A 26,097-nucleotide genomic window follows, 5' to 3' on the forward strand; every position below is an offset into this window, starting at 1 on the left:
AATGTAGTTGTGGGCAGCACCGTTTTGTCGTCAGCTAACGGAACCCCAAAGTCTAGCATAGTGTCTTGAAATATATCTAGCGCTGTCTGACAAGCTGGAGAATCCCCAGGACCAATTATTAGGAAATCGTCCAGGTAGTGAACAATTGCACTCTGGGAAATTTTCTGCAAAACTACCCATTCCAGGAAGGATGAAAAGGACTCGAAATAATAACATGATAAAGAACATCCCATAGGCAGACATCTGTCAAAATAAAATTTATTATTGAAACAGAAACCTAAAGAATTGAAACCTTCTGGGCATATCGGCAATAGTCTAAAAGCGGATTTTATGTCTGCTTTGGCTAAAAGTGCATTTGCTCCAAACCTTCTAATAACAGTCAAGGTCTGCTCAAATGAGACATAAGTTACTGAAATTAAGTCTCTATCAATCGCATCATTCAGCGATGCATCTCTTGGGAACGAAAGGTGATGAATTAATCTGAATTCATTTTTGGACTTTTTTGGGACAACGCCGAGGGGGGAAATTCGAAAATTTTTAAAAGGTGGGACATCAAAAGGGCCCGCTACCCGACCCATCTCCACCTCCTTACAAATTTTGTCAAATGCAGCCTTTGGGAACCTATCAACTGACTTAAGGTTAGGGACCACCACACATCCTTGGCCTGTAAAAGGGGGGATCCGAAAACCCTCCATAAAACCTTTAACTAGAAGAAAGCTGCTCTCCTGATTTGGGTACTTGCTTAGCCATTGAAGCATTCTTTGAATTCTCACTGGGGTCACCGCTTTTGAGAAAAAGCTCTTTACCCGCCTGAATGGCTAATTTTTTAAAACACCGAGATGCCGAGTGCGAACCACCACAGTGGCTGCACTCATGCCTGTAACGGCAATTACTAAGAAACTTGCATTGGTTGTCATTAAAGGCGAAACATAGGCCCTTTTTAAAAGGCGCCACTGCCTGAGGAGAATTTGGTTTCGGTAATGCTGTACGCTGGGGCAACATGAAACCCAGCCACAGACCGACTTCTTTCGTACCCCATGTTAACTCAGGATGAACTGCTTTCCTCTGGCGAAACGCTTCATCGTACATGAACCATGCGCTCCCGCCAAATTGTCGATAAGCCTCATTAACAATGTCTACATGCTGGAAAAGACTCGAGCATAGCTCCGGTTTACGCTCGCCCATGACACCAGCGTATATGCAAAAAGCCTGAAGCCAATTATTAAAGGATCGGGTAACAGGCCTTTTCCTTTCATCCTCATCTTTTTTGTCTTTTCCCAAATCCTTATAGGAAGGGAGCAATGTCAAAATATCCACGAAATCCCCACTCCAAATCTTTTCTTTAATTGTCAAACTGAGATGAAAACCCAGCGGGGAAACTTTGCATGGCAGGGCCTCTTTATAATGCTGCTCCCCGACCCCTGGTCTAACAATAGGGACAGAAGGCACCTGAACTGCAACCGGAGCTATAGCTGGAGGATTCCACACTACAGACGGAGAAACCATTTCAGAATCATTCACAACTTGCACTGATCCCTGCGGCTCAGTCTGCTTACAGTTAACCTTATCAGACAACACATTAACCATACTAAACAATGCATCTAGTTTAGCATTAACAGAAGTAATAGCATTAAGATCAATTAACTCACCAGGAATAGGTGCTTGTAATGTCTCCCTCTCCTCCTGCTGCGCTGCCTGAGAGCTGCTGCCAGCATTGAGATCCTCTGCAGCTTCAGCTGCAAGTGTGCTCTGGTGAGTCTCCGCCTGAGGCATGTGTGACTGGCCTCTGCTTCCTGCTTGTTTTTTCTTGGTGGCATAGCGACGAGGAGGGGGTGGAGAAAAGACCCTTCTAGCTTTCCTAGGGCGTTTTCCCTGCCCTGCATGACGCAGGGCTACTTCCCCTTCCTCCTCCCCTCTGCTCCTGGCCACCTCCTCACTCCTCTCGTTCGCCCACTGTCTTCTGCCCTCCCTTTCCTCCTCCTCTCGACTGGAGCTCCGGCCCCTCACTGAGCCTCGAGGAGAGGTTGGAAGAGCTATGCTGTTCTGTGTAGAGGGAACTCCAAGCGGCGCTGAAGGACCCGCCACCGCCGCCATCTCGCTGCTGCTGGCTGCAAAAAGGTCCCTAATCCACTCTTCTCCGTCCTCCGCTCTGGCCCGACTTGCAATTGCGGCCACGAATGCATCCATGGTGAGTCAGTGAAGAATCTTGTACAAAGCTTGTTCAGCCGGCTGCACTTGCTACGCAGCCGGTTCTTTATATACTGCCTCCTCTTCTTTCATTGGCCTATTCGCGCAGCCCGCGAATTAAGGCCCAATCAGCGCTGCTCAGCCCAGTCTTCCTCTTGCTGCCAGGGTGGGCCACCTGCAATTAATCAGAGAAGAGCCAGTACCTGCGAAATTTAACCCCTTCAGGGGGGGCTCCACCACGCAGGTGCTGGCTCTAATTGCCTGCTCCTTACAGGATCAGAGTTCAGAAGAATGGTCAGACAAGCAAAAGGTCATAACAGATAATCACAATCAAACTAGTACTTTAGACTATCAACAGAATCTAGCTAAGTGTAGGATTACAGCTCCAGCTGGTCCCGGCACACTTTAGGATCTGACTCAGGTCTGAGTGTTACCACATAGTGATCGCAACGCCAGACAACCAGCAACTGAACAGCCAGCAGTATATATACACAGCTACTCTCCAGCACCTCCCTAAGTGCTGGACCAATGAGAGGACACGGAATTGTCAGCTGACCAGCTTGGTCAGCTGACCTACTTCTGGCTGCCATATAAGTTCTGCCTCTCTGCGCGCACGCGCATCATTCTGAATCTTGGTGGACTATCAGTCCCAGCCACACCAGTACTGTCTTGCAATGTGCTTGCTGACTCGTGCGCGGGGTTGGTCACACCGCCTTCAGCCCCGGCGGCGGCCTCCCCGCGCTGGGTCAGACTGCTCGAACCAGGCCCATGGTCGCTAACCGCCACGTCCGACGCGGCGGTTCTTCCGCGTTCCGCCATGCGCTGACTCATGGCGGCGGCTCTTCCGCCTTTCTTTACAGGGAGTTACACAGGCTAAACTCTTTAAATAAATACAGGGTGCATTTCTGTTATGTTTTCCTTGTGTCCTGTGCAAGAGTTCCAGTCCACTTTAATTGCATATGGGCAGTGTCAGACTAGGAGTTGGAAAAGCTGAGGAAATCAACTTGCTGGCCAAGCAGCAATAATCAGGTGTTGCTGCTCACAGTGAAGACTTGCTGCAGGTTTCTATTGGGAGTGATATCACATGATTACTGCTGCTTGGCCAGCAGGTGGATTTCCTCAGCTTTTCCTCCTCCCAGTCCGACACTGCATATGGGCCAGTGCGTCTAAGATAAAATAAATAAGATGTTCCCTTAATTGAAAACACCTGTTACTTCCCAGATGACCCTTGTAAACGCTGGACAACAAAAATGGCCATAGACTTTTGCAGATGTCAAACTATTCATATAAACATCACGCTACAAGTTGTTATCTGAGCGATTGCATGAACAATATCCTGTGTGTGTACCTGGATCATTTTGATGAGGAAACAATCGATGTAATCCCGGGGATTTGAGGGGTCCAGTGTCTCCTGGTTAAGCTTCACTCTCTCAGACACATATTCCAGCTGTTCATGCAGGATTGTGTCAATGTTCTGGTGAGGTCCTGGGATATAGTCCAGTATCTCTGGCATCAGGTCATGCAGCTGGTAGAAAAGCAAAATAGCAGACGGACCATTATAACTCATCAAGAGTCAGCTCACACCAGGTCCCTGCTGGACCATTTCCCAGAGCAGACGGCAGCAGGCTAAGAGTGCCTATACATTATTCGGCTTTCAGCATTAAAGAGGAACTGCAGTGAAAATAACATAATTAAAAAAATTGCTTGTTTTTTTTTTTTTTTTACAATATTCATTTATAGATGATTTAGTTAATGTTTGCCTATTGTAAATTCTTGCCTCTCCACGACTTACATTCTGAAATATATCTCTGGTGGAGACATCTTTTGTTCTGCCAGGTGATCTGCACAGAATGTTCGTTGATAAGAGTTCTGTGCACAGAGGGAGATACTGCTTGCTTGGCAGTTGGAAAAAGCAATTATTTCCCACAGTGTAACGAGGTTCTCAGACATCAAACTATGGTCCTGACATCACACTGTTGGAGGGGTTTCACCACAATAGCATCCATACAGATCCCACCGATGCTCTATTCATGAAAAGGAAAAGATTTCTAATGGGAAAGGGGTATCAGCTACTGATTGGAATGAAGTTCAATCCTTTGTTAAATCTCCCTCTTTAACCTTCCTGGCGGTAACCCCGAACGTAGTTTGGGGTAAGCCGCGCAGGAGGTTTTCTCAGGCCCTGCTGGGCCGATTTGCAAAATTTTTTTTTTGCTGCACGCAGCTAGCACTTTGCTAGCTGCGTGAGCACACCGATCGCCGCTGCCCCTGCGCCGATTCGCCGCTATCCACCGCGCCGCCCCCCCTAGACCCCTTGCGCAGCCTGGCCTATCAGCGCCAGGCAGCGCTGAGGGTTGGATCGGGACTCCCGATGACGTCACGACGAGGATGACGTCGGTGATGTCATCCCGCCCCGTCTCCATGGCGACGGGGGAAGCCCTCCAGGAAATCCTGTTATTTGAACGGGATTTCCTGATCGCCAATCGCCGGAGGCGATCGAAGAGGCTAGGGGGATGCCGCTGCACAGCGGCTATCATGTCGCGAGCCCTAGGCTCGCTACATGATTTAAAAAAAAAATTACAAAAAAACGGCTGCGCTGCCCCCTGGCGGTTTTTAATAGACCGCCAGAAGGGTTAATATCCAGCCAATGAGAGTAATCAAATCTAGCAGATATTGATGCAGCAATATGCCACCTCATCGATCGCTTTGATCGATTTCTAGATGAAATCTTAGCTGCAAGGGCTTGATCGTATGCACAGCAGTAAGGGCATTCATGTGTCTGGTAATGCCTGGTGCACCTCCCCCCCCCCCCCCCTGGCCCATGGTGAGTGTTGCATGCGAGCACCTGTATCACGTGCGCCAGTGTCATGTGGTACAGGTGCTCGTGGTGACAATTAAAAGAAATGCTGTACACAGAAGGAGGTGAGATTTTGTGCCGTCATGACAGTCAAGCCATCAACACTCCCTACGGGCTAGAGGGGAAACACATACACTTGGGGGGCAGCCCTTGCTGCAGTTTAATGCAGCCAAAAGACAGCATTTGTAAACCCACACGTGTCAGTGTTCCACATGCCATGCGGTTACCCTGCAGCAAGAAACTTCCTTGTGTCACATCTAAGTACGCATGTGCCTAGAAAGTGCCCAGGCAGTGCATAGGAACAGTTGGCACCCTGCAGCTTCTTGTATATAGCAGGCCTTAAAGCAGGGGTAGGGAACCTATGGCTCGGGAGCCAGATGTGGCTCTTTTGATGAAAACATCTGGCTCACAGACAAATCAGTAGGGGTTGATTCACTAAGCTACACTGCTCAAGCAGCACAGCTTAGTGTGGCAGCGCAAGTAACATTTTCAAAGTAGGCACGCTACTGCTGTAGCATGCACTACTAACTTACTCATGCTACCCCATAAATAAACGGACCCTGTCAGGTCCAGTGACTTTGTAGAACGAGATTCCCGCACTTTGGCCCAATAGGCTGCCTGTCAAGTGACACAGGCAGCCTATTGGGCAAATCAAAGTGCAGGGATCTCATCCTAACAAGTGAATCAACCCCCAAATCAGCTACCTAATTGTACAAGCTATTAGTTGGTATTTCTCCTGTGTGGCTCTCGGGGAAATTGCTGATGTTGCTGAAACCCAAGAGAGGCTGAAGACGTGTCTGACACTTCCGCTGCCTGGCGGATCAACTGCGTACACATCACCATGGCAACAGGGACGGGAGCCCTACTGTCCCAGTTTGAAATATATTGTATGGCTCTCACGGAATTACATTTTAAAATATGTGGAGTTTATGGCTCTCTCAGACAAAAAAAGTTCCTGACCCCTGCCTTAAAGCATACTAGAGCTGAAACCATTAGCAGAAGCGGCCCGGCTGTGCACATCCCACAGCGCACGACCTTTCTTACCTAAAGTCCCCCGGCAGCCTCTTCTGGGTCGCCAGAGCTGGGAATCAGTGCACAGTCGCCAGCCTGGCTGCACACGTCATACAGTGCGCAACTGTGGCCGGGAGCCCTCTGCGCATGTGCATGATGTCACAATTATGTCATGCGCAGAGCACCCCCCACCACGAGGTCACGCGCCGTGGGACGTGCACAGCCGGGCCAGTGCCTGTGCACCAATGCTGTTTAGGTAAGAAAGAAGGGGGACAGAGGAGGACGGGGGGAGCAGTGGCCATCAGGACAGCTCCCCATACATGTCTGCTCCCACCGTTCTCCTACTGTTTTCAGCTCTGATATCTTAATTCCAGAAAGTTATTTTCCTTCCCTATAAATAAATCAATACATTATTTCATAATCTCGTGTTTTGTGTAGTCTAGAATTAATATAAGCAAGCTTTGTTTTTACATAGTGCCACTGTTAGTAGCAGTTTCACAACCCCACCTCTGACGCTACTCCCCAAGTGACCTGCTTCTTTCATCACTTTTTGTTATTTTTACAGTTCAAATTGTTCTGGACTGAGTGACCAGTATTTCTCAATAGTAAAATCAAAGCAGGATTAAACACTGTTTTTGAAATAATAAATAATGCATTCTTAATTAATTAAAATGTATATCAATCATTGCACCCCCTCCTCCCCCCATAAATAATTATTACATAGTCAGCAGAATGTACATGTTTGAACCTACAGTCCCTTATTTCCTAAGCTAAGAAAGCGCTTGCAATTTTTCTGCATTTTCCTGCAATGTTGGAGCGATTTTTCTAATGATTTTGGTGCAATTATGTTTTTCATGCAGAAGTGAGCTCAAGATTGAATATAAAGAAAAGAAAAGTATTTACCAGTATTTGCCAGGCTTTGGGCAGAGGAAAATGTGTTACAGTTACAGTACATTTATTGTGAGGGTACCAAATATATATTTTTTTAAATTCGTTGTGTATATCGTTTAATACTGCTTTACGTGTCATTTAAGGTATATGCTTAAAGGAGTGGTCCAAGGATAAAAAAAATAAAAAATCCACTTACCTGGGGCTTCTTCCAGTCCCTGACATCCATCCTGTGCCCTCGCCGCAGCTCCGGTGGCTCCTGGTCCCCTCCGGTGGCAAAGCCGACCTCACCAGGTTAGCTTCCGCGTCGGCTCTCTCTCCGCTCCAGCGTGCAGTTCACTGGTCGTGCTGACGTCATCTGCACTGTACAGCGCAGGCGCAGTAGTCCTGCGCCTGCACTGCACAGTCCAAATGACGTCAGCGTGATTCTGAGAGCGCTCGCGCAGGCGCATTGGGAACCCTGCGCCGAGGGGACCCAGGACCACCAGCGTGGAGCAAAGCGTAAGCACAGATCGGCAGGCAGGGGCTGTAGGAAGCCCCAGGTAAGTGGATTTTTTTATTTTTATTGAGCTTGGATGTGTCCTTTAAAGAAAATCTGAAATTAAAATAAACTGAAAACTAAGGATGAGTGGGCTTGTTCACACTTAGCGCTTTTGCAGCACTTTGCTTATCACCGGCAATCAGCAAAGTGCTACTGCTAATGTATCCCTATAGAAGCCCTAGCCGAAAGACAAGCGGAGAGCGGGACACCACATGATACGCGCCGGAGGTGGGAGGACATCAATAAAGATATTGAGATACGCAAGACACAAGCGCAGGAGTCTTTAGGTGCAAATGGCAGCAGGCTTTGACTGAATTGTTATGACATAATATGCTATGATGTTCTGTGTTTTATCTTTTATTTTGGAAGTGAGGCTGCTAAGCCATTCTGTTGATGAAGTGTGAATACCACCAGTGACTAACAGTGGGCTACATCTGGTGAGCCGCTAGAAGTGCTTAGTGTGTTGGGAAGTTAAAGAGGAACTCCAGTGAAAATAATGTAATAAAAGAGTGCTTCATTTTTACAATAATTATTTATAGATGATTTAGTCAGTGTTTACCCATTGTAAAATCTTTTAAATCCCTGATTTACATTGTGACGTTTATTGCATGGTGCCATTTTTACTGTTGGCAGGTGATGTAGCTGCTGCATGTTTTTTTGGCAGTTGGAGATGGCTATAAACAGCTATTTCCCACAATGCTGTAAGGTTCACAGACAGGAAACTGCCAAGAGTACGTACTCATAATTTGTGGGAGGGGTTTCACCACAATATCAGCCATACAGCGCCCCCTGATGGTCTTTTTGTGAAAAGGAATAGATTTCTCATGTAAAAGGGGGTATTAGCTACTAATTGGGATAACGTTCAATTCTTGGTCGGAGTTTCTCTTTAAGTGCACGGAGTGGTCACCTATTCACTGCATGGAGTGTTGAATTGACACCTGGGAGGATTGTTCTTATTGCTGACTGTGATTGATTGAATTGAGACAGTATTACACTATTGGCTTGATTCACAAAGCCGTAATAACTCTTATCGCGGTCGTGCTAGTGTTTTGCGCACGCTATAACGCGCGTAACGGTTTTCATGCACAATCGCAAATTTTCACGCAAAAAACGTTGTGCGCGTTATAGCGCGTGCAAAACGCTAACGCGACCGTGATAAGAGTTATCACGGCTTTGTGAATTAAGCCCTATGTCAGATTCGTTTACAAGTACTACTGTAGTGATTGAGAAGGAGTGTGCGGCAACAAGCTTTGTTGAGCTGAGTATTGTATTTGTATCCTTATGGATACATGCACACTGCAGCTTTTGGAATTGTGATGCACTGCATGCAGCACTTTGGTGACGATCATGCTGTGATTCTCGTGGTAAAACGAGAGATTTGGACCGCAGAATTGCGATGGCAATAAAGTGCCCAGTGTGATCTAGCCCTAAGATGTGAAACTGCACCCGCTCGTGACTGCCAAGAGGACCACAGCAAGAAGAGTTTACTGACCTGGGTGTTTGGCTCTTGCCACAACACTCCATCCTCCCCATACTTCCTGTTACAAAGCTGGAACTTCTGCTGTGAAACAGGAAGTATTGGGAGAATGGAGCGAAGCATGGAGTGGAGCAGCAAGAGCTATGTGGGAGGAGGGGTGGGGTTTAATCTCGGTGCCCTGAAACACTTTTGAGTGTGGGACTGTAAAGAGCATATTTGGTAAAATTATATTACTTGGAATCTCTGGTTAATTTAAATAACCATGTACCACAAATTAGCAGGGAATGGCTCTTCAATTATACAAGAAGACATTAAAATTGGTGTGAATTACATTGCTGGCCATTATGACTAATGTAGATGACATGTTGTATGATATTGTGACATACATTTACATTGTTGAACTAAATAATTTATATTTTATGTGCTCACAATTTTTTGGTAATCCTTCTGAATGCTCATTAATTACCTGTCCCCAGGTGGAGCCCATGAGCCGAAATGCCTCATTAAAATTTTGAACAATTTTAAGAAATTTCAAATCTTTATAATCAAAGCGCTGGCCAAACAACACAGAGCAGGCGACATTGGACATGGACTGCAGCAGGATATTGGTGGGATTCACTGGAGATTCTAAAAGAAAAATAGTTTTGTTTAGCCTCAGTCGGATTTAGAATGCAGCATGCTATAAGTGCTATACTTCAGTGGAGACATGATACTCATTAATAATACTTCAGCCCACAGTAAAGGTGGCCATACACTGGCCCGATTCGCGGCCGTTTCGACAGCAGATTCGATCCTGGGATCGAATCTGCTGCCAATCGTTCGCGCTAAACGCACCCGCCGATCCGATTTCCTCCCGAAATCGGATCGGTCCGTCGATCGCGCCGTGCGGGAAATTACCCTCGATCGCCCGCGGGTAGGGAGCGCGTCGCTAGCGGCGGCCGATCCGATCAGGTATACATTACCTGACGCTGCCTCCCGGGCGTCTTCTCCGCATCTTCTCCGCGCTGCACCCGCTCCATCCCGGCGCTTCCTATCACTGCAGTGACCAGGAAGTTCAAATAGAGGGCGCTCTATTTGAACTTCCTGGTCATGGAGTGACACAGGAAGCGCCGGGATGGAGTGGGTGCAGCGTGGAGAAGATGCGGAGAAGATGCCCGGGAGCCAGCGTCAGGTAATGTATGCGCGGGGGGGAACAGGCGGCAGCGGCGGCTCCACAGATTGTGATCGGTTTCAGGCTGAAATCGATTTACAATCTGTTTGCAGTAAAGGCAGCCATACGATCCCTCTCTGATCAGATTCGATCAGATAGGGATCTGTCAGCTGGTCGATCTAATAGCAAATCGACCAGTCTATGGCTACCTTAAAACATTTTGTGGTGCCAGATATTAAAAAGGAAGTTTACCGAACAGGAAGGAAGGAAATGATTAATATTCACCTTAAAATGTGCTCATATTGTTTGTTCCACCATGAGTCTGCAGGCCACAATCTTTACTACTGGCAGACAAGAAAAAAACAGTACGATAGGCTAAAAGGTTTTTTTTTTATATTTTTTTTTTGCACAGCGGGAGATACTAATTGCTTGGCAGTTGGAAACAGCTGTAATTTGCCACAATTTCCACAAGGGGCAAGGAAAGGGCGAGTTGCCATGGCCCTGGCATCATAAAAAAGGTGGTCATGTGACCTTAAGCTGAGTTAATATTAGGGAAGAGTAGACAAAATTTGCAACGTTAGATTAGCAGTGAGCCTGGTTGAAGCCTCCCAAATATATCACCATCCCCAATTTTGGTACGGAGTTTTTGAGAGAATCTATATTAAAGTTTAAACAGGAAAGCGCATTCCTATACATTAGTGATCCATTTGAGCTGGTTTTGGCTCATTGCGAAGCCCTCAAATATGCTATCATCACCAAATTTCAGGTTCACTAGTGACGAAATCTCTAGAAAGACCTTGTAGTTTGTGAGAAAACTGATTTTAAAGATTTTTGGGAAAACCTTTTTATGCCTTGTGCATCATCCTTTGAGGGCTTATATGTGTCCCCATGCTTAAATGTATAAAAGATTTTTTTCCCACAGTTGACAAAACTTTTCAAATTTGAAGCAACAATACACACACACTGCTCCTCCTTCCCGAGCATGGCCATTCCCTTTACAACAGGATTATCCACAAAGCAAGCTAGGCAGGTGCCTGGGGCCTAGTGGGTGCCAAGAGGCCCAGCTGCCACCTTCGTTCACCCCTCTCCCACCTCAATTGACCAGAAAGACTATTACCTTGCCTTGGGCCCCATTTTCTTAATCTTTATTTGCCTTGTCTCCAGGGAATTTGGGATCTTGCTAGCATGGGGCTTTACCCGAGTGACACCAGCCCACGTGGTCCATGAGATTGGGGGTAACCTACTAAGGGAAGGCGGTGAAATAGAGCACCCTGATTTGAACAGATTCACTCATCCCTAACATAAAAGTTGTAGGATTGGTGCTGCTTGACACAACATCATCATACTGTTCAGAGTGCAATTGGACTGGCACAGACAGAGCTCTCTGGAAAGATTACAGACTGCAGCTCTGGCAGATTGTACTGGAAATGGCTGCTGAAGGTGTTTTAACCTCCCTGGCGGTCTATTAAAACCACCTGGGGGCAGCGTAGCACTTTAATTTTTTTTTTTAAATCATGTGGCTAGCCTAGCGCTAGCTACATGATAGCCGCTGTGCAGCGGCATCCCCCCTTCCCTTCCGATCGCCTCTGGCGATCAGAGCAAACAGGAAATCCCGTTCAAAACGGGATTTTCTGTTTGGCTTTCCCCGTCGCCATGGCGACAATTGGGATGATGTCATCCACGTCATGGCGTCGGAGGGAGTCCCGATCCACCCCTTAGCACTGCCTGGCGGTGATTGGCCAGGCTGCGCAAGGGTCTGGGGGGGGGGGGCAGCGCGGCGCAGCGGATAGCGACGAATCGGCGCGGCGGTGATCGGTTTGTACACGCAGCTAGCAAAGTGCTAGCTGCGTGTAACAAAAAAAAATTTGTACAAATCGGCCCACAAGGGCCTGAGAAATCCTCCGCGGCTGCTTAGCTCGGGCTTACCGCTAAGAAGGTTAAAAGTGATTTATTTGACATCAGCAAAGAGTCTGTACACAGATGAAAACAAAGTTTACTGCCACTTAGCAGAAATATGCCTGGTACAAACCTTGCAATTTCCCTTCAGAAAGACAGTCGAATCAATTATTTCCGACATGTTCAATCTGATTTCCAATCGATTTTCCGATCACTTCTATGAAAAATCGATCAGAAGCGATCGGAAATCAGGTTGGACCTAATGGAAATAATCGATTCGACTTGGCTGTCTGATGTAAAATTGCATGGTGTGTACCAGACATAAGTATCGCCAACCTATCGTCGGGTCGGCGCATGGGCATGCACATGTACCTGCATAGGAACATGCCCATGTCATCGGACGCATACTGCACAAGCACAGTACTACTGAGCAGCCACAGTATGCACCCGGTGACATGGAAGCATGCGTGCGCGGCTACGCAGAAGTGCCGACTGGCCGATGGGTTGTCGATATTTACAGGAAGCCATTGGGACACCGGGGAGGACTAGAGCTGTGGCAAGGGACCCTAAGGACTTCTAGGAGCTGGAAGAAGACCCAGGTAATTAAAAACAGATTTAATTATTCACCTCGGGAGCCCTTTAAAGTGGACCTGAACTCCTCTCTGCTCTAAAAGATACACAACAGCACAATAACCTTTAACCAAAAAACACTTATTTGTTACAGCTGATACACATCCTAAAATAAATCTGCTCAGTTTATACTACCTGATTCATGGAAGCAGACATATTGTTTATAGCCTGTGCAACGGCGTAACTAGAAATCCCCGGGCCCCCCTGCAAAAAAATTCCGCCCCCCTCCCTCACCTCGGGCTCTCCTCTCAGAGCTGCCCCTCCTGAAATAATTAGCGGCAGCGGGCGGGCGGCGAGTCGACTGGACACATACCTCCTTAGCGCTGGAGGTCTCCCATCAGTAAGTGCTTCATGTCACTTCCTGTGTAAACAGGAAGTAACATGAAGCTCTTAGAGATCGGAGACCTCCGGCGCTAAGGAAGTATGTGTCCAGTCTGCCGCCGCCCGTCCGCTGCCGCTAATTATTGCAGGAGGCAGGGGTCGCATCCCCTATTGTTACGCCGGTGAGCCTGTGCTTTCAAATTGGCTTATCTGCTTATCTGCCATAAGCAGTCATGTGACACGGGGGGGGGGGGGAGATCAAATTATAACTAGTGATTAGATACAAACTAGGGGAAATTACACAGGCTAAACTCTTTAAATTCATACAACAAGCAGGGATATATGAGATCCAGCACTGCATCAATTGTAGTTAAAAGAGCTTTATTGCTAATGGCTCTTCCAGTTGCTTAAAAATATTCCACATGCAGTAAAAACATGTATGGTGCACATACCCGTTGTGGTCAGGAGAGGTTGTGGGGCATGATGGTGGTTACGGCTCGCCTAACGAACATTTCGCTTTGGCAGCGTCTTCAGAGGCAGTGTGGCTCTTTAAATACACACAGGGTGCATTTCTGTTATGCTTTTGTTGTGTCCTGTGCAAGAGTTCAGGTCCACTTTAAGGACTTTGCAAACATTTGTATTTGAACTTCGGATTTAAAATCCTCTTGGCATAAAACATGGTTTGTGTTTCTGGGATATGGCATGTCTTGCACTAATCCAAACAAAGGTGTTCTCTTTACTTATGTGCCCAATGAATTTAATAAGCATTTTGTCTTGCTTCTGGAGTTTGCCTTTGGTATCTAATCTGTTTTACTCGCTCTCTTTTATATTGTGTTCTCATATTCCAGTTTGCTTCAACAGCTCTTTTTTGCTAACCATTATTTCTTTGTTTTGAAAATAAAAACTCAATTGCATTGCAAACGGTATTCCAATGGCAACATCTACTCTAATAGGGGGACTCTATGCCCCCACCTCGAATTACGTGGCCATCCTTCATTATCTCATACACATAATAAGTGAAACTTGGCCAAGGCAGAAGATAATAACTGCCTCTGCTGAGAATTCACCGGAAATGTAGCCTAACACTTCCTCCTTTATAGCCGGAATTCGGAAGTAAAGGGACTAGAAACTGGATTTCGCATTTCAGCGGCATCCTTAGAACAAAGCTTTAAACTTACAAGGAACAGCAAACGATTCCATCAGATTACAGTGCTATTTATATGTCAAAACAATCTTTGTCAAATGAGTATGACATAAAAAAAAATGTGAGCATAAGCAGATATCTCTATAGTTGTAAATATGTAATAATAATAATTGATAATGACATGCTAATTATAATAATGCATGGTAATAATAATAATACTGATAATACTAATTATGCACATTTTTAGTATACACAATAAGAAGTTCATACGTCTGAGATTTCTGAGCTCCTCTATTAGAAACTGGACCTCCTCTTGGATTCTCTCTTCAATGCTCCTCTTTCCCATCCCGAAGTTCCTGAAAGTTGTCAGTGTGAAGCGACGTAGCTGCTTCCAGTTTTCGCCATTGGCAAAGATCACCCCTGAAGTCCAAAGAAAGCTTCATGAAACTTCAGGAAACTTAGAATCATCATTAAGTGTCATACTCATCACTCTATGTAGCCTGGTAGGCCCTGTCAGGTTCCACAGGCATAGAAGGGGCCGACATGTTTGTTTATATCATGGCGTCACGCCGAACGGTATGCGCATGCGCATCTGCGCCTAATCGGGCCTATGCGGATGTTAGTGCGCGTGCGTGACCTCATGCTGATGGGGTTACACATGCGCGTCTCGATGCGAACATTTGTACACATGCACAGCGTACGATACTTGGCGCCAAGCAGCCTATTTAAACCTGCTCTGCTAGCACATCAGTGCTGTCTGTTCATACAACTTGCCAGCAGTTGTTCCTGTGACTCTGCCAGCTACTACTCTGATTGATTACCTGTTATCTGACCCCGGCTTGTTCCTGACTACGTTTGATCTCCGCCTGCCTTGACCCTCTGCCTGTTCATCGCTCACGAAAGTACTCTGCCTGCCTCGACCCTCGGCTTTTTTCCTCGTTACGACTGAACTCTGCCAGCCCTGACCCCGGAACTGTCTCGACCACGTTATTGCCTCCTGATTCTGTACCTCGCTTAGTCCACATTGCAGTGTTGCTGTTCTCTGAACCACTGTTTGGGACTACCTGGAGCGCAACCTGGTGGGCACTAGGCAGCGAAATCCTTTTGGCCCCAGTGGGCCTTAGGGTGAAGACCCGTGGTCATTTAGACCCTGTGCTCTGGGAAGTTCTCGCCTCAGTGGTAAAGTCAATAGTATTCCCTGTGAAGCTTAACATTAAGACTTTCTTGTATACCTAAAAACATGAATCAACTAAAACTAACACAGAGACAAATAACATTTATATTGTGTTTTTCTCCTGGTGGACTAAAATTGCTTATAGAGCCCGCCACTAGGGCATTAATAGGAGGTAGTGGTGGTAGGGAGTTCAGCCCAAGGACTCCTTACTGAATAGTTGCTGGTTTACTGAACAGGAAGACCCAGATTCGAACCCTGTTCTCCCATGTCGAGGAAGAGCCCTTAACCATTACACTATCCAGCCAATACTGCATCTGGTGGCTTCTTACCTGTCCAAGGTACATCATGCACTTACCACACTGTTATTAGGGGAGCTTCTTAGTGCAGGAAAAAGAGGAGGGGAGTGGAAAATGAGAAGCACTCACAGTGTGTGACCGTTTATCATACTCAGCTTCACACACATATTAACCTGCTCACCTCTCAAGGCTGACTAATGATATATATCAGCAGATAAAGCTTAGTATAAAGCTTAGTAGGCGCTTAGAAACCAGATGGGCTGTAGGTCATTTTTCATTAGCAGTCCCTTCCACTCCTATTACCGTGGAACGGTCAGCCGATGTCACACCGTCAGTGGACAGTTTGAGATAGGCGTATATTTTAGGATTTAGACTTTTAGGGCTTGTTCACACTGCAGGCGTTTTTGTACATATTGTTTATAGATGTATATCACTTTACTTTTATGCAGATTTGCACTATTACTACAGGCCTTTAAAGAAGAAGTGACCTTCCATGGTTGTGAAATGGGCATCAGGGTGCATATAATCCTATTACCATGATGTATTGTTTGTTTTACCTGTCCTAAGGGAATTTTTATTGGATTTATTAAAAGCTATGTTTTATGAGATATCACCTTGTGCATTGTAAATCATTCTTTGTGCTGTCTTGTTCTCCAAATTGTTGTACCTAGACATGGGGCATACTCAGGTTCCAGTTGGTTTTTGCATTGTATAAGCTGCTCATGTTGCCATTTCTATAACATTTTGCAAATCACTTGTTCAGTCAATATAGTCTGAATGATCTGAAATGTACCAACAGTACATCATATTGTGACTACAGAGTGACCATAGACACATTCTGAGGGTCTCGAGTAAGTAGAGAACATATAGAAGAAAAGAAAAGACATTAAGATTTACCATGTCCTTTGAAGAACCTGTCTACTGTTGGCAGGCGGCCTCGGTCACTAAATTCTTCTCCGCGGTCAACCAGAACCTCTTTCACCATTTGGTAGCCACAGAGAATTACTACCGGCCGTGATCCAAAGTACAGTGTATATATTGACCCATACTTCTCTTTCAGCTGAAATTGTACAGTGAGAACATGAAAGCAAATGAGAGGTATATGGAGGCTGCCATGTGTATTTCATTTCTCTCACTTAAAGGACAACTGAAGTGAGAAGTATATGGAGGTTGCCATATTTATTTCCTTTTAAACAATACAAGTTACCTGGCAGCCCTGCTGATCTATTTGGCTAGAGTAGTGTCTGAATCACACCAGAAACAAGCATGCCGATAATCTTGTCAGATCTGACCATAATGTCAGAAACGCCTAATCTGCTGCATGCTAGTTCAGGGGCTATGGCTAAAAGTATTAGAGGCAGAGGATCAGCAGGATAGCAAGGCAAAGGAAATAAATGTGTCAGCCTCCATATAACTCTCGTTACAGTTGACCTTTAAGTAAAAGCATAGTGGAAATTTTAAGAACATTTATATTCCATTTTTACTCCTAACAAAAATATATGAGTCAAGTGGTATTTGAGATAATCTACCGGACAACACAGGGTACTTGGCAAACTGTGGTTTTAATAATAATAATGTTTGTAAACGTGGCTCTAAATAACACTGATTACAATCCAAGTATCTCTATTTTTTTATTATTAACCCTTTATATACGGTCAACATGCCATGCATTGTTGTTGAGTAAATAAACTGGGGGTGGAGGAAGCCCCAGGTATGTATAGTTCATCCTCTCTGGTTCCCTTTAATCATCTCCCGTCTAGACTACTGCAACACCCTGCTCCGTGGTCTACCAAAAAACAGGCTAGCACCTCTCCAATCCCTTCTAAATTCAGCGGCATGCCTCATTCACCTTTCCACAAGCTCCTCTGATGCAGCCCCACTGTGCCGTTCCCTCCACTGGCTACCCATTACCCAGAGGATCCAGTTCCAACTCCTGACTCTAACATACAAAGCCCTTCACAAGTTGTCCCCTCCATACATCTCCTCACTAATCTCTAGATATTGTCCCTCCCGCAACCTTTGCTCCTCCCAAGTATTCTCCTGGCCTCTAAGCTGATTACCTCCTCTCATGCTCGCATCCAGGACTTTACACGAGCATCACCCCTCGTTCGGAAGCGCCGGCGAGTTACTAGCACCCGGATCGCCGCATGTAATACGTATAATAGGCTTTGTAATGTATACAAAGCCTATTATACAGGCTGCCTCCTGCCCTGGTGGTCCCAGTGTCCGAGGGACCACCAGGGCAGGCTGCAGCCACCCTAGTCTGCACCCAAGCACACTGATCTCCCCCCCCCCCTGCTCCCTGATCGCCCACAGCACCCCTCAGACCCCCCCCCCCCCCCCGCTGCCCACCCCCCAGACCACTGTTTACACTTAGTCACCCCCCTAATCACCCATCAATCACTCCCTGTCACTATCTGTCAACGCTATTTTTTTTTAACCTTAAACTGCCCTCTGCTCCCTCCTGATCACCCCCCCACCCCTCAGATTCTCCCCAGACCCCCCCCCCCCGTGTACTGTATGCCTCTATCCCCCCTGTAATAACCCACTGATCACCTGTCAATCACCTGTCAATCACCCATCAATCACTCCCTGTCACTGCCACCCATCAATCAGCCCCTAACTTGCCCCTTGCGGGCAATCTGATCACCCACCCACACCATAAGATCGCCCGCAGATCCGACGTCAGATCACCTCCCAAATGCATTGTTTACATCTATTCTCTCCTCTAAACACCCACTAATTACCCATCAATCACCCATCAATCACACCCTATCACTCGCCCACACGCTCAGATTGCCCTCAGACCCCCCCTTATCAATTCGCCAGTGCATTATTTACATCTGTTCTTCCCTGTAATAACCCACTGATCACCTGTCAATCACCTATCAATCACCCATCAATCACCCCCTGTCACTGCCACCCATCAATCACCCCCTGTCACTGCCACCCATCAATCAGCCCCTAACCTGTCCCTTGCGGGCAATCTGATCACCCACCCACACCATCAGATCGCCTGCAGACCTTCCGTCAGATTACCTCCCAAGTGCACTGTTTACATCTGTTCTCTCCTCTAAACACCCACTAATTACCCATCAACCACCCCCTGTCACTGCTACCCATCAGATTAGACCCCTATCTGCCCCTAGGGCACCCAATCACCCACCCACACTCTAAGAACGACCTCAGACCCCCCCCCCCCCCCTCGTGTACTGTATACATCTATTCTCCCCTGTAATCACCTGTCCTTCACCCGTCAATCACCTGTCAATCACCACCTGTCACTGCCACTTATCAGATCAGACCCTAACCTGCCTCTTACGGGCATCTGATCACCCTCCCACAGCATCATATTGCCCCAGACCTACCCTCAGATCACCTCCAAAGTGCATTGTTTACATCTGTTCTGCCATCTAATCACCCACTAATCACCCATCAATCACCCATCAATCAGCCCCTGTCACTGCTACCCATCAGATTAGACCCCTATCTGCCCCTAGGGCACCCAATCACCCGCCCACACCCTCAGAACGCCCTCAGACCCCAGCCCTGATCACCTCGCCAGTGCATTGCTTGCATCTATTTCCCCCCTCTAATCACTCTTGAGACACCCATCAATCACCTCCTGTCACCACCTGTCACCCCCTAGCACACCAACCCATCAGATAAGGCCCTAATTTGCCCCGTGTGGGCTCCTGATCATTCGGCCAAACCCTCAGATCCCCCTCAGACCCCCTTCCGATCACCTCCCCAGTGCATTGATTGCATCTATTTTCCCCTCTAACCACCCCCTGAGACACCCATCAATCACCTCCTGTCACCCCCCTAGCACTCCTATCCATCAGATCAGGCCCAATACAACCTGTCATCTAAGAGGCCACCCTGCTTATGACCGGTTCCACAAAATTCGCCCCCTCATAGACCACCTGTCATCAAAATTAGCAGATGCTTATACCCCTAAACAGTCATTTTGAGACATTTGGTTTCCAGACTACTCACGGTTTTGGGCCTGTAAAAATGCCAGGGCAGTATAGGAACCCTACAAGTGACCCCATTTTAGAAAAAAGACACCCCAAGGTATTCTGTTAGGTGTATGACGAGTTCATAGAAGATTTTATTTTTTGTCAAAAGTTAGCGGAAATTGATTTTTATTGTTTTTTTCACAAAGTGTCATTTTCACTAACTTGTGACAAAAAATAAAATCTTCTATGAACTCACCATACACCTAACGGAATACCTTGGGGTGTCTTCTTTCTAAAATGGGGTCACTTGTGGGGTTCCTATACTGCCCTGGCATTTTAGGGGCCCTAAACCGTGAGGAGTAGTCTAGAAAACAAATGCCTCAAAATGACCTGTGAATAGAACGTTGGGCCCCTTAGCGCACCTAGGCTGCAAAAAAGTGTCACACATGTGGTATTGCCGTACTCAGGAGAAGTAGTATAATGTGTTTTGGGGTGTATTTTTACACATACCCATGCTGGGTGGGAGAAATATCTCTGTAAATTGACAATTGTGTGTAAAAAAAAAATCAAAAAATTGTCATTTACAGAGATATTTCTCCCACCCAGCATGGGTATGTGTACAAATACACCATAAAACACATTATACTACTTCTCCTGAGTACGGCGGTACCACATGTGTGGCACTTTTTTGCACCCTAAGTGCGCTAAGGGGCCCAAAGTCCAATGAGTACCTTTAGGATTTCACAGGTCATTTTGCGACATTTGGTTTCGGTTTAGGGCCCCTAAAATGCCAGGGCAGTATAGGAACCCCACAAATGACCCCATTTTAGAAAGAAGACACCCAAAGGTATTCAGTTAGGAGTATGGTGAGTTCATAGAAGATTTTATTTTTTGTCACAAGTTAGCGGAAAATGACACTTTGTGAAAAAAAAAACAATTAAAATCAATTTTCGCTAACTTGTGACCAAATAAAAAAATCTTCTATGAACTCACCATACTCCTAATGGAATACCTTGGGGTGTCTTCTTTTTAAAATAGGGTCATTTGTGGGGTTCCTATACTGCCCTGGCATTTTAGGGGCCCTAAACTGTGAGGAGAAGTCTTGAAACCAAATGTCGCAAAATGACCTGTGAAATCCTAAAGGTACTCATTGGACTTTGGGCCCCTTAGCGCAGTTAGGGTGCAAAAAAGTGCCACGCATGTGGTATCACCGTATTCAGGAGAAGTAGTATAATGTGTTTTGGGGTGTATTTTTACAGATACCCATGCTGAGTGGGAGAAATATCTCTGTAAATGGACAATTGTGTGTAAAAAAAAATCAAAAAATTGTCACTTACAGAGATATTTCTCCCACCCAGCATGGGTATGTGTAAAAATACACCCCAAAACACATTATACTACTATACTCCTGAGTACGGCAATACCACATGTGTGGCACTTTTTTGCAGCCTAACTGCGCTAAGGGGCCCAAAGTCCAATGAGCACCTTTAGGCTTTACAGGGGTGCTTACAATTAGGCACCCCCCAAAATGCCAGGATAGTGAACACACCCCACAAATGACCCCATTTTGGAAAGTAGACACTTCAAGGTATTCAGAGAGGAGCATAGTGAGTCCGTGGCAGATTTAATTTTTTTTTTTTGTCGCAAGTTAGAAGAAATGGAAACTTTTTTTATTTATTTTTTTTGTCACAAAGCATCATTTTCCGCTAACTTGTGACAAAAAAATAAAATCTTCTGTGAACTCACCATGCCTCTCAGTGAATACTTTGGGATGTCTTCTTTCCAAAATGGGGTCATTTGGGGGGTATTTATACTATCCTGGAATTTTAGCACCTCAAGAAACATGACAGGTGGTCAGAAAACTCAGAGATGCTTCAAAATGGGAAAATTCACTTTTGGCACCATAGTTTGTAAACGCTATAACTTTTACCCAATCCAATAAATATACACTGAATGGTTTCTTTTTTAATCAAAGACATGTAGCAGAATAACTTTCGCACTCAAATGTATAGGAAATTTTACTTTATTTGAAAAATGTCAGCACAGAAAGTTAAAAAAGTCATTTTTTTTGGACAAAATTCATGTCTTTTTTGATGAATATAATAAAAACTAAAACTCGCAGCAGCAATCAAATAGCATCAAAAGAAAGCTGTATTAGTGACAAGAAAAGGAGGTAAAATTCATTCAGGTGGTAGGTTGTATGTAGGGATGGGACGACGAATACGGCGAATCCACCGAATATTAGGAAATATTCGAGATTCGTGGATTCGAATCCCGACGCCATTTTCTGATCGCCGAATCCGCCGCATCCCGACGCTGCATCGCCGCGCATCCGCCGCTTTACCCGTCCGCAATTGTCCTCCTTCCTCCCCCTGCAGCCTCCTCCGCTCGCCCGCCGCATAAATAAGAGGAAGCAGCCTCTCACCTCCAGCGTGGAGCCCGGAGCGGCAGACCTCCTCCAGACTTCCTTATTTCCCCTAGTGACCGGCTCTTACTACGCGTCATCAGTAAGAGCCGGTCAGGTGGCCACTAGGGGGAACCAGGAAGTGAAGGGAGAAGTCTGCCGCTCTGGGCTCCACGCTGATGCTGGAGGTGAGAGGCTGCTTCTCCTTATTTATGCAGGGGGACGAGTGGAGAAGGCTGCGGGGGGAGGGAGGAGGATTACCCAGCTACCTATACTGCAGCCCCTCATAGCCTGCTACCTATACTGAAGCCCCCCATAGCCTGCTACCTCTACTGAACCTCCCATAGCCTGCTACCTATACTGAAGCCCCCCATACTGAAGCCCCCCGTAGCCTAACTATACTGAAGTCCCCCATGCTGAAGCCCCCCATAGCCTGCTATCTATACTGAAGCCCCCCCATAGCCTGCTACCTATACTGAAGCCCCCCATACTGAAGCCCCCCATAGCCTGCTAACTATACTGAAGCCCCCCATACTGAAGCCCCCCATAGCCTGCTAACTATACTGAAGCCCCCCATACTGAAGCCCCCCATAGCCTGCTACCTTTACTGAAGCCCCCATACTGAAGCCCCCCATAGCCTGCTACCTATACTAAAGCAACCCCATAGCCTGCTACCTATACTAAAGCACCCCCATAGCCTGCTACCTATACTGAAGCCCCCCATACTGAAGCCCCCCATAGCCTGCTAACTATACTGAAGCCCCCCATAGCCTGCTACCTATACTGAAGCCCCCCATACTGAAGCCCCGCATAGCCTGCTACCTATACTAAAGCACCCCCATAGTCTGCTACCTATACTGAAGCCCCCCATAGCCTGCTAACTATACTGAAGCCCCCCATACTGAAGCCCCCCATAGCCTGCTAACTATACTGAAGCCCCCATAGCCTGCTTACTGTACTGAAGCCCCCCATAGTCTGTTACCTATACTGAAGCCCCCCATAGCCTGCTAACTATACTGAAGACCCCCATACTGAAGCCCCCCATAGCCTGCTAACTATACTGAAGCCACCATAGCCTGCTCACTGTACTGAAGCCCCCCATAGCCTGCTAACTATACTGAAGCCCCCCATAGCCTGCTACCTATACTGAAGCCCCTCATAGCCTGCTACCTATACTGAAGCACCCCATAGCCTGTTACCTATACTAAAGCCCCCCATAGCCTGTTACCTATACTGAAGCCCCCCATAGCCTGTTACCTATACTGAAGCCCCCCATAGCCTGCTACCTATACTGAAGCCCCCCATAGCCTGTTACCTATACTGAAGCCCCCTATAGCCTGCTACCTATACGGAAGCCCCCCATAGCCTGTTACCTATACTGAAGCCCCCCATAGCCTGCTAACTATATTAAAGCCCCCTATACCCTGCTACCTATACAGAAGGCCCCTATACCCTGCTGCCTATACTGAAGCCCTCCATAGCCTGCTACCTATACTGAAGCCCCCTATACCCTGCTACCTATACTGAAGGCCCCTATACCCTGCTGCCTATACTGAAGCCCCCCATAGCCTGCTACCTATACTGAAGCCCCCTATACCCTGCTGCCTATACTGAAGGCCCCTATACCCTGCTGCCTATACTGAAGGCCCCTATACCCTGCTGCCTATACTGAAGGCCCTTTATACCCTGCTGCCTATACTGAAGGCCACTATACCCTGCAACCTATAGTGAAGGCCCCTATACCTTGCAACCTATAGTAAGGGCCCCTATACCTTGGTAGCTATACTGAAGACACCTTTACCTAGCTACCTATACTGCGGGCACCTATGCCTGGGTACCTTATACTGCGGGCAACTATACCATGGATCGCACAATTCTTATGCGCAGGATTCGTTAGATTCGGGATTCGAAAGGTTCGAGATATTCGAGAACCTTTTTAGATTCGGATCCGGATTCGGATTCGAAGAAATTGTGGATTCGTCCCATCCCTAGTTGTATGCGTACGTACAAAAAGGGCGCCCGGACAAAAAGGGCGCGGGGTGTAAACGCTAATTAACAATTAATCATTAATAGCGTTTATAAAAATAGTGTGCTATATTTCGTTTACAAATAATGTTTAACAAATTTATAAATCGTTAAATAATGTTTATGAAATCGGCAATTGTGAAAACTTTAATCTTCTCTGTTTCAAAAGTGAAACTTAGAATTACGTTTATTAAAATAACGATAATATATGATTAATTGTTATAATTGTATATTATTGTGAATAACCTTCATTTATGGTTTGTTCTTATAATAAAATCTGAAAATATTCTTTATAACGATGATATAAATATAACTACGTTCGTAATAAGTGTTGTAAAACACTAGTAAATATTACTAAAATTGTAGTAAAACTATACCTAAGTCTACTCTCACACAGAACCCTCCCTGTACCTATCCCTAACCCCTAGACCCCCCTGTTGGTGCCTAAACCTAAGACCCCCCTGGTGGTGCTTAAACCTAAGACCCCCCTGTTGGTGCCTAAACCTAAGACCCCCTGGTGGTGCCTAAACCTAAGACTCCCCTGGTGGTGCCTAAACCTAAGACCCCCCTGTTGGTGCCTAAACCTAAGACTCCCCTGGTGGTGCCTAAACCTAAGACTCCCCTGTTGGTGCCTAAACCTAAGACCCCCCTGGTGATGCCTAACCCTAACCACCCCCCTTAGTCATCGCTTTATTATGTGGATAATAATGTTTTACAAATTGTGACTCCAAAAAATATATTGCAATTTACATTACGTACTGATCGCTTTATTTTGTGAATAATGTTTTAAAAACAGTAAGGTATAAAACTTTAAATAATGTTTTAATTAGTTAAATAAGATAAATATGTTTAGTATTTTTATAAACGTAAATCACCACGGCGCCCATTAAACGTTATTTATTATGGGAGTTAATGGCGGCGCCCTTTTTGTCCACTAGCTGCCTGCGCCCTTTTTTCCCAGCTCCAAGTTGTATGACCGAGCAATAAACCGTGAAAGCTGCAGTGGTCTGAATGGAGAAAAAGGCTCTGGTCCTTAAGGGGCGAAAAGACTGTGGTCCTCAAGTGGTTAAGGTATAGGACAGTAGGTAAAGGGAAGTCGTGTATGGGGAGGTAGAAGTGGTGATCAGTGGGCTAGGGCAGGTGTAGATTACAAATGCAAAGAAAAATAAAATAATGACTCAGAGAGTGAGCAAGATGCTGCCCCATTAAGCTGACAATCCATGAGAAGTTATAATACATGAAGTAAAAATGTTAACATCAGTAGACTCACCTGGTTCAAAGATTTCACCAGTTCACCTTTATGAATATGCAAGACGTTCCCAATAATCGGCAGTGGCATTGGTCCAGGGGGCAAATTCTTATTTCTATAGAAAGTATTCCATGTTGAGTAAAGAAACATATAGGAAATAAGAATAGTCAAAATCAGGATTATGTAAATGGTCATTTCCATGCTGTAGTCTAATAGATCATAGAGCTAGCTGTAACCAAAGCTGTAATAAAAGCTAAGAACATTTATACTGACAATTATGCAAATGTATTTGCACTGGTTGCTGGCCAATTTATGAAATCTCTGCATCATAGTATGTGTTGTGCTGTACCACAATGCCTGATAACCCAGAGGCAGCAAGTCAACGATTCACAATGAGAACAGTCAACAGGGACAGCAGAGTTAAATAAGGTAAAGTCAAACGGTAAGGTAAAGTCATACAAAGTGTTTGCTTCTATTGCATATAATGCTCAGGGGAGACCACTGACTAGCTCATAGTACCAAAATCAATCTTTATTTTTCCCATTGCCCCTTCCCATCCAATTCCGCTTTAGTATTCCCCTCTTTACCTTAACCTTTACACAGACCCATGACATTTTAAAAAACCCATTTATCTTCTACTGTTTGTGACACATCGCTGTATCCCTTACAGAGATGGATTAAAATTTGGTGACCCCCTCTGGTCCTTTTGATAAGCTGAGTGGAGAAAGGTCAAAGACGGTGGAAGGTGGGCCCCTTGATGACCACTAGGCTCCAAGCACCTGCCTAGGTTGCCTGGTGGCTGGAAGGTGTAATGGTTAAGAGCTCTGTCTCTGACACAGGAGACCAGGGTTCGAATCTCGGCTCTGCCTGTTCAGTAAGCCAGCACCT

At 46.0% G+C, this 26,097-nt stretch overlaps 1 protein-coding gene across 1 annotated transcript in view; it reads right to left on the reverse strand.

The window, feature by feature from the left end:
• Nucleotides 1-25,422, reverse strand: part of LOC137528995 (cytochrome P450 2G1-like) — a 52,740-nt gene extending 27,318 nt beyond the window's left edge. Inside the window, exons 1-5 of the mRNA XM_068250848.1 lie at nt 25,231-25,422; nt 16,467-16,629; nt 14,370-14,519; nt 9,425-9,585; nt 3,536-3,712 (exon numbers count right to left, since the gene is read on the reverse strand). Of these exons, the coding sequence (XP_068106949.1) occupies nt 3,536-3,712; nt 9,425-9,585; nt 14,370-14,519; nt 16,467-16,629; nt 25,231-25,410 (831 nt within the window). The 5' untranslated portion in view covers nt 25,411-25,422. The remainder of the gene's footprint in view (nt 1-3,535; nt 3,713-9,424; nt 9,586-14,369; nt 14,520-16,466; nt 16,630-25,230) is intronic.
• Nucleotides 25,423-26,097: the final 675 nt, after the last annotated feature.

This window comes from Hyperolius riggenbachi, chromosome 8, assembly GCF_040937935.1.
Source record: "Hyperolius riggenbachi isolate aHypRig1 chromosome 8, aHypRig1.pri, whole genome shotgun sequence".
Taxonomy (NCBI): domain Eukaryota; kingdom Metazoa; phylum Chordata; class Amphibia; order Anura; family Hyperoliidae; genus Hyperolius; species Hyperolius riggenbachi.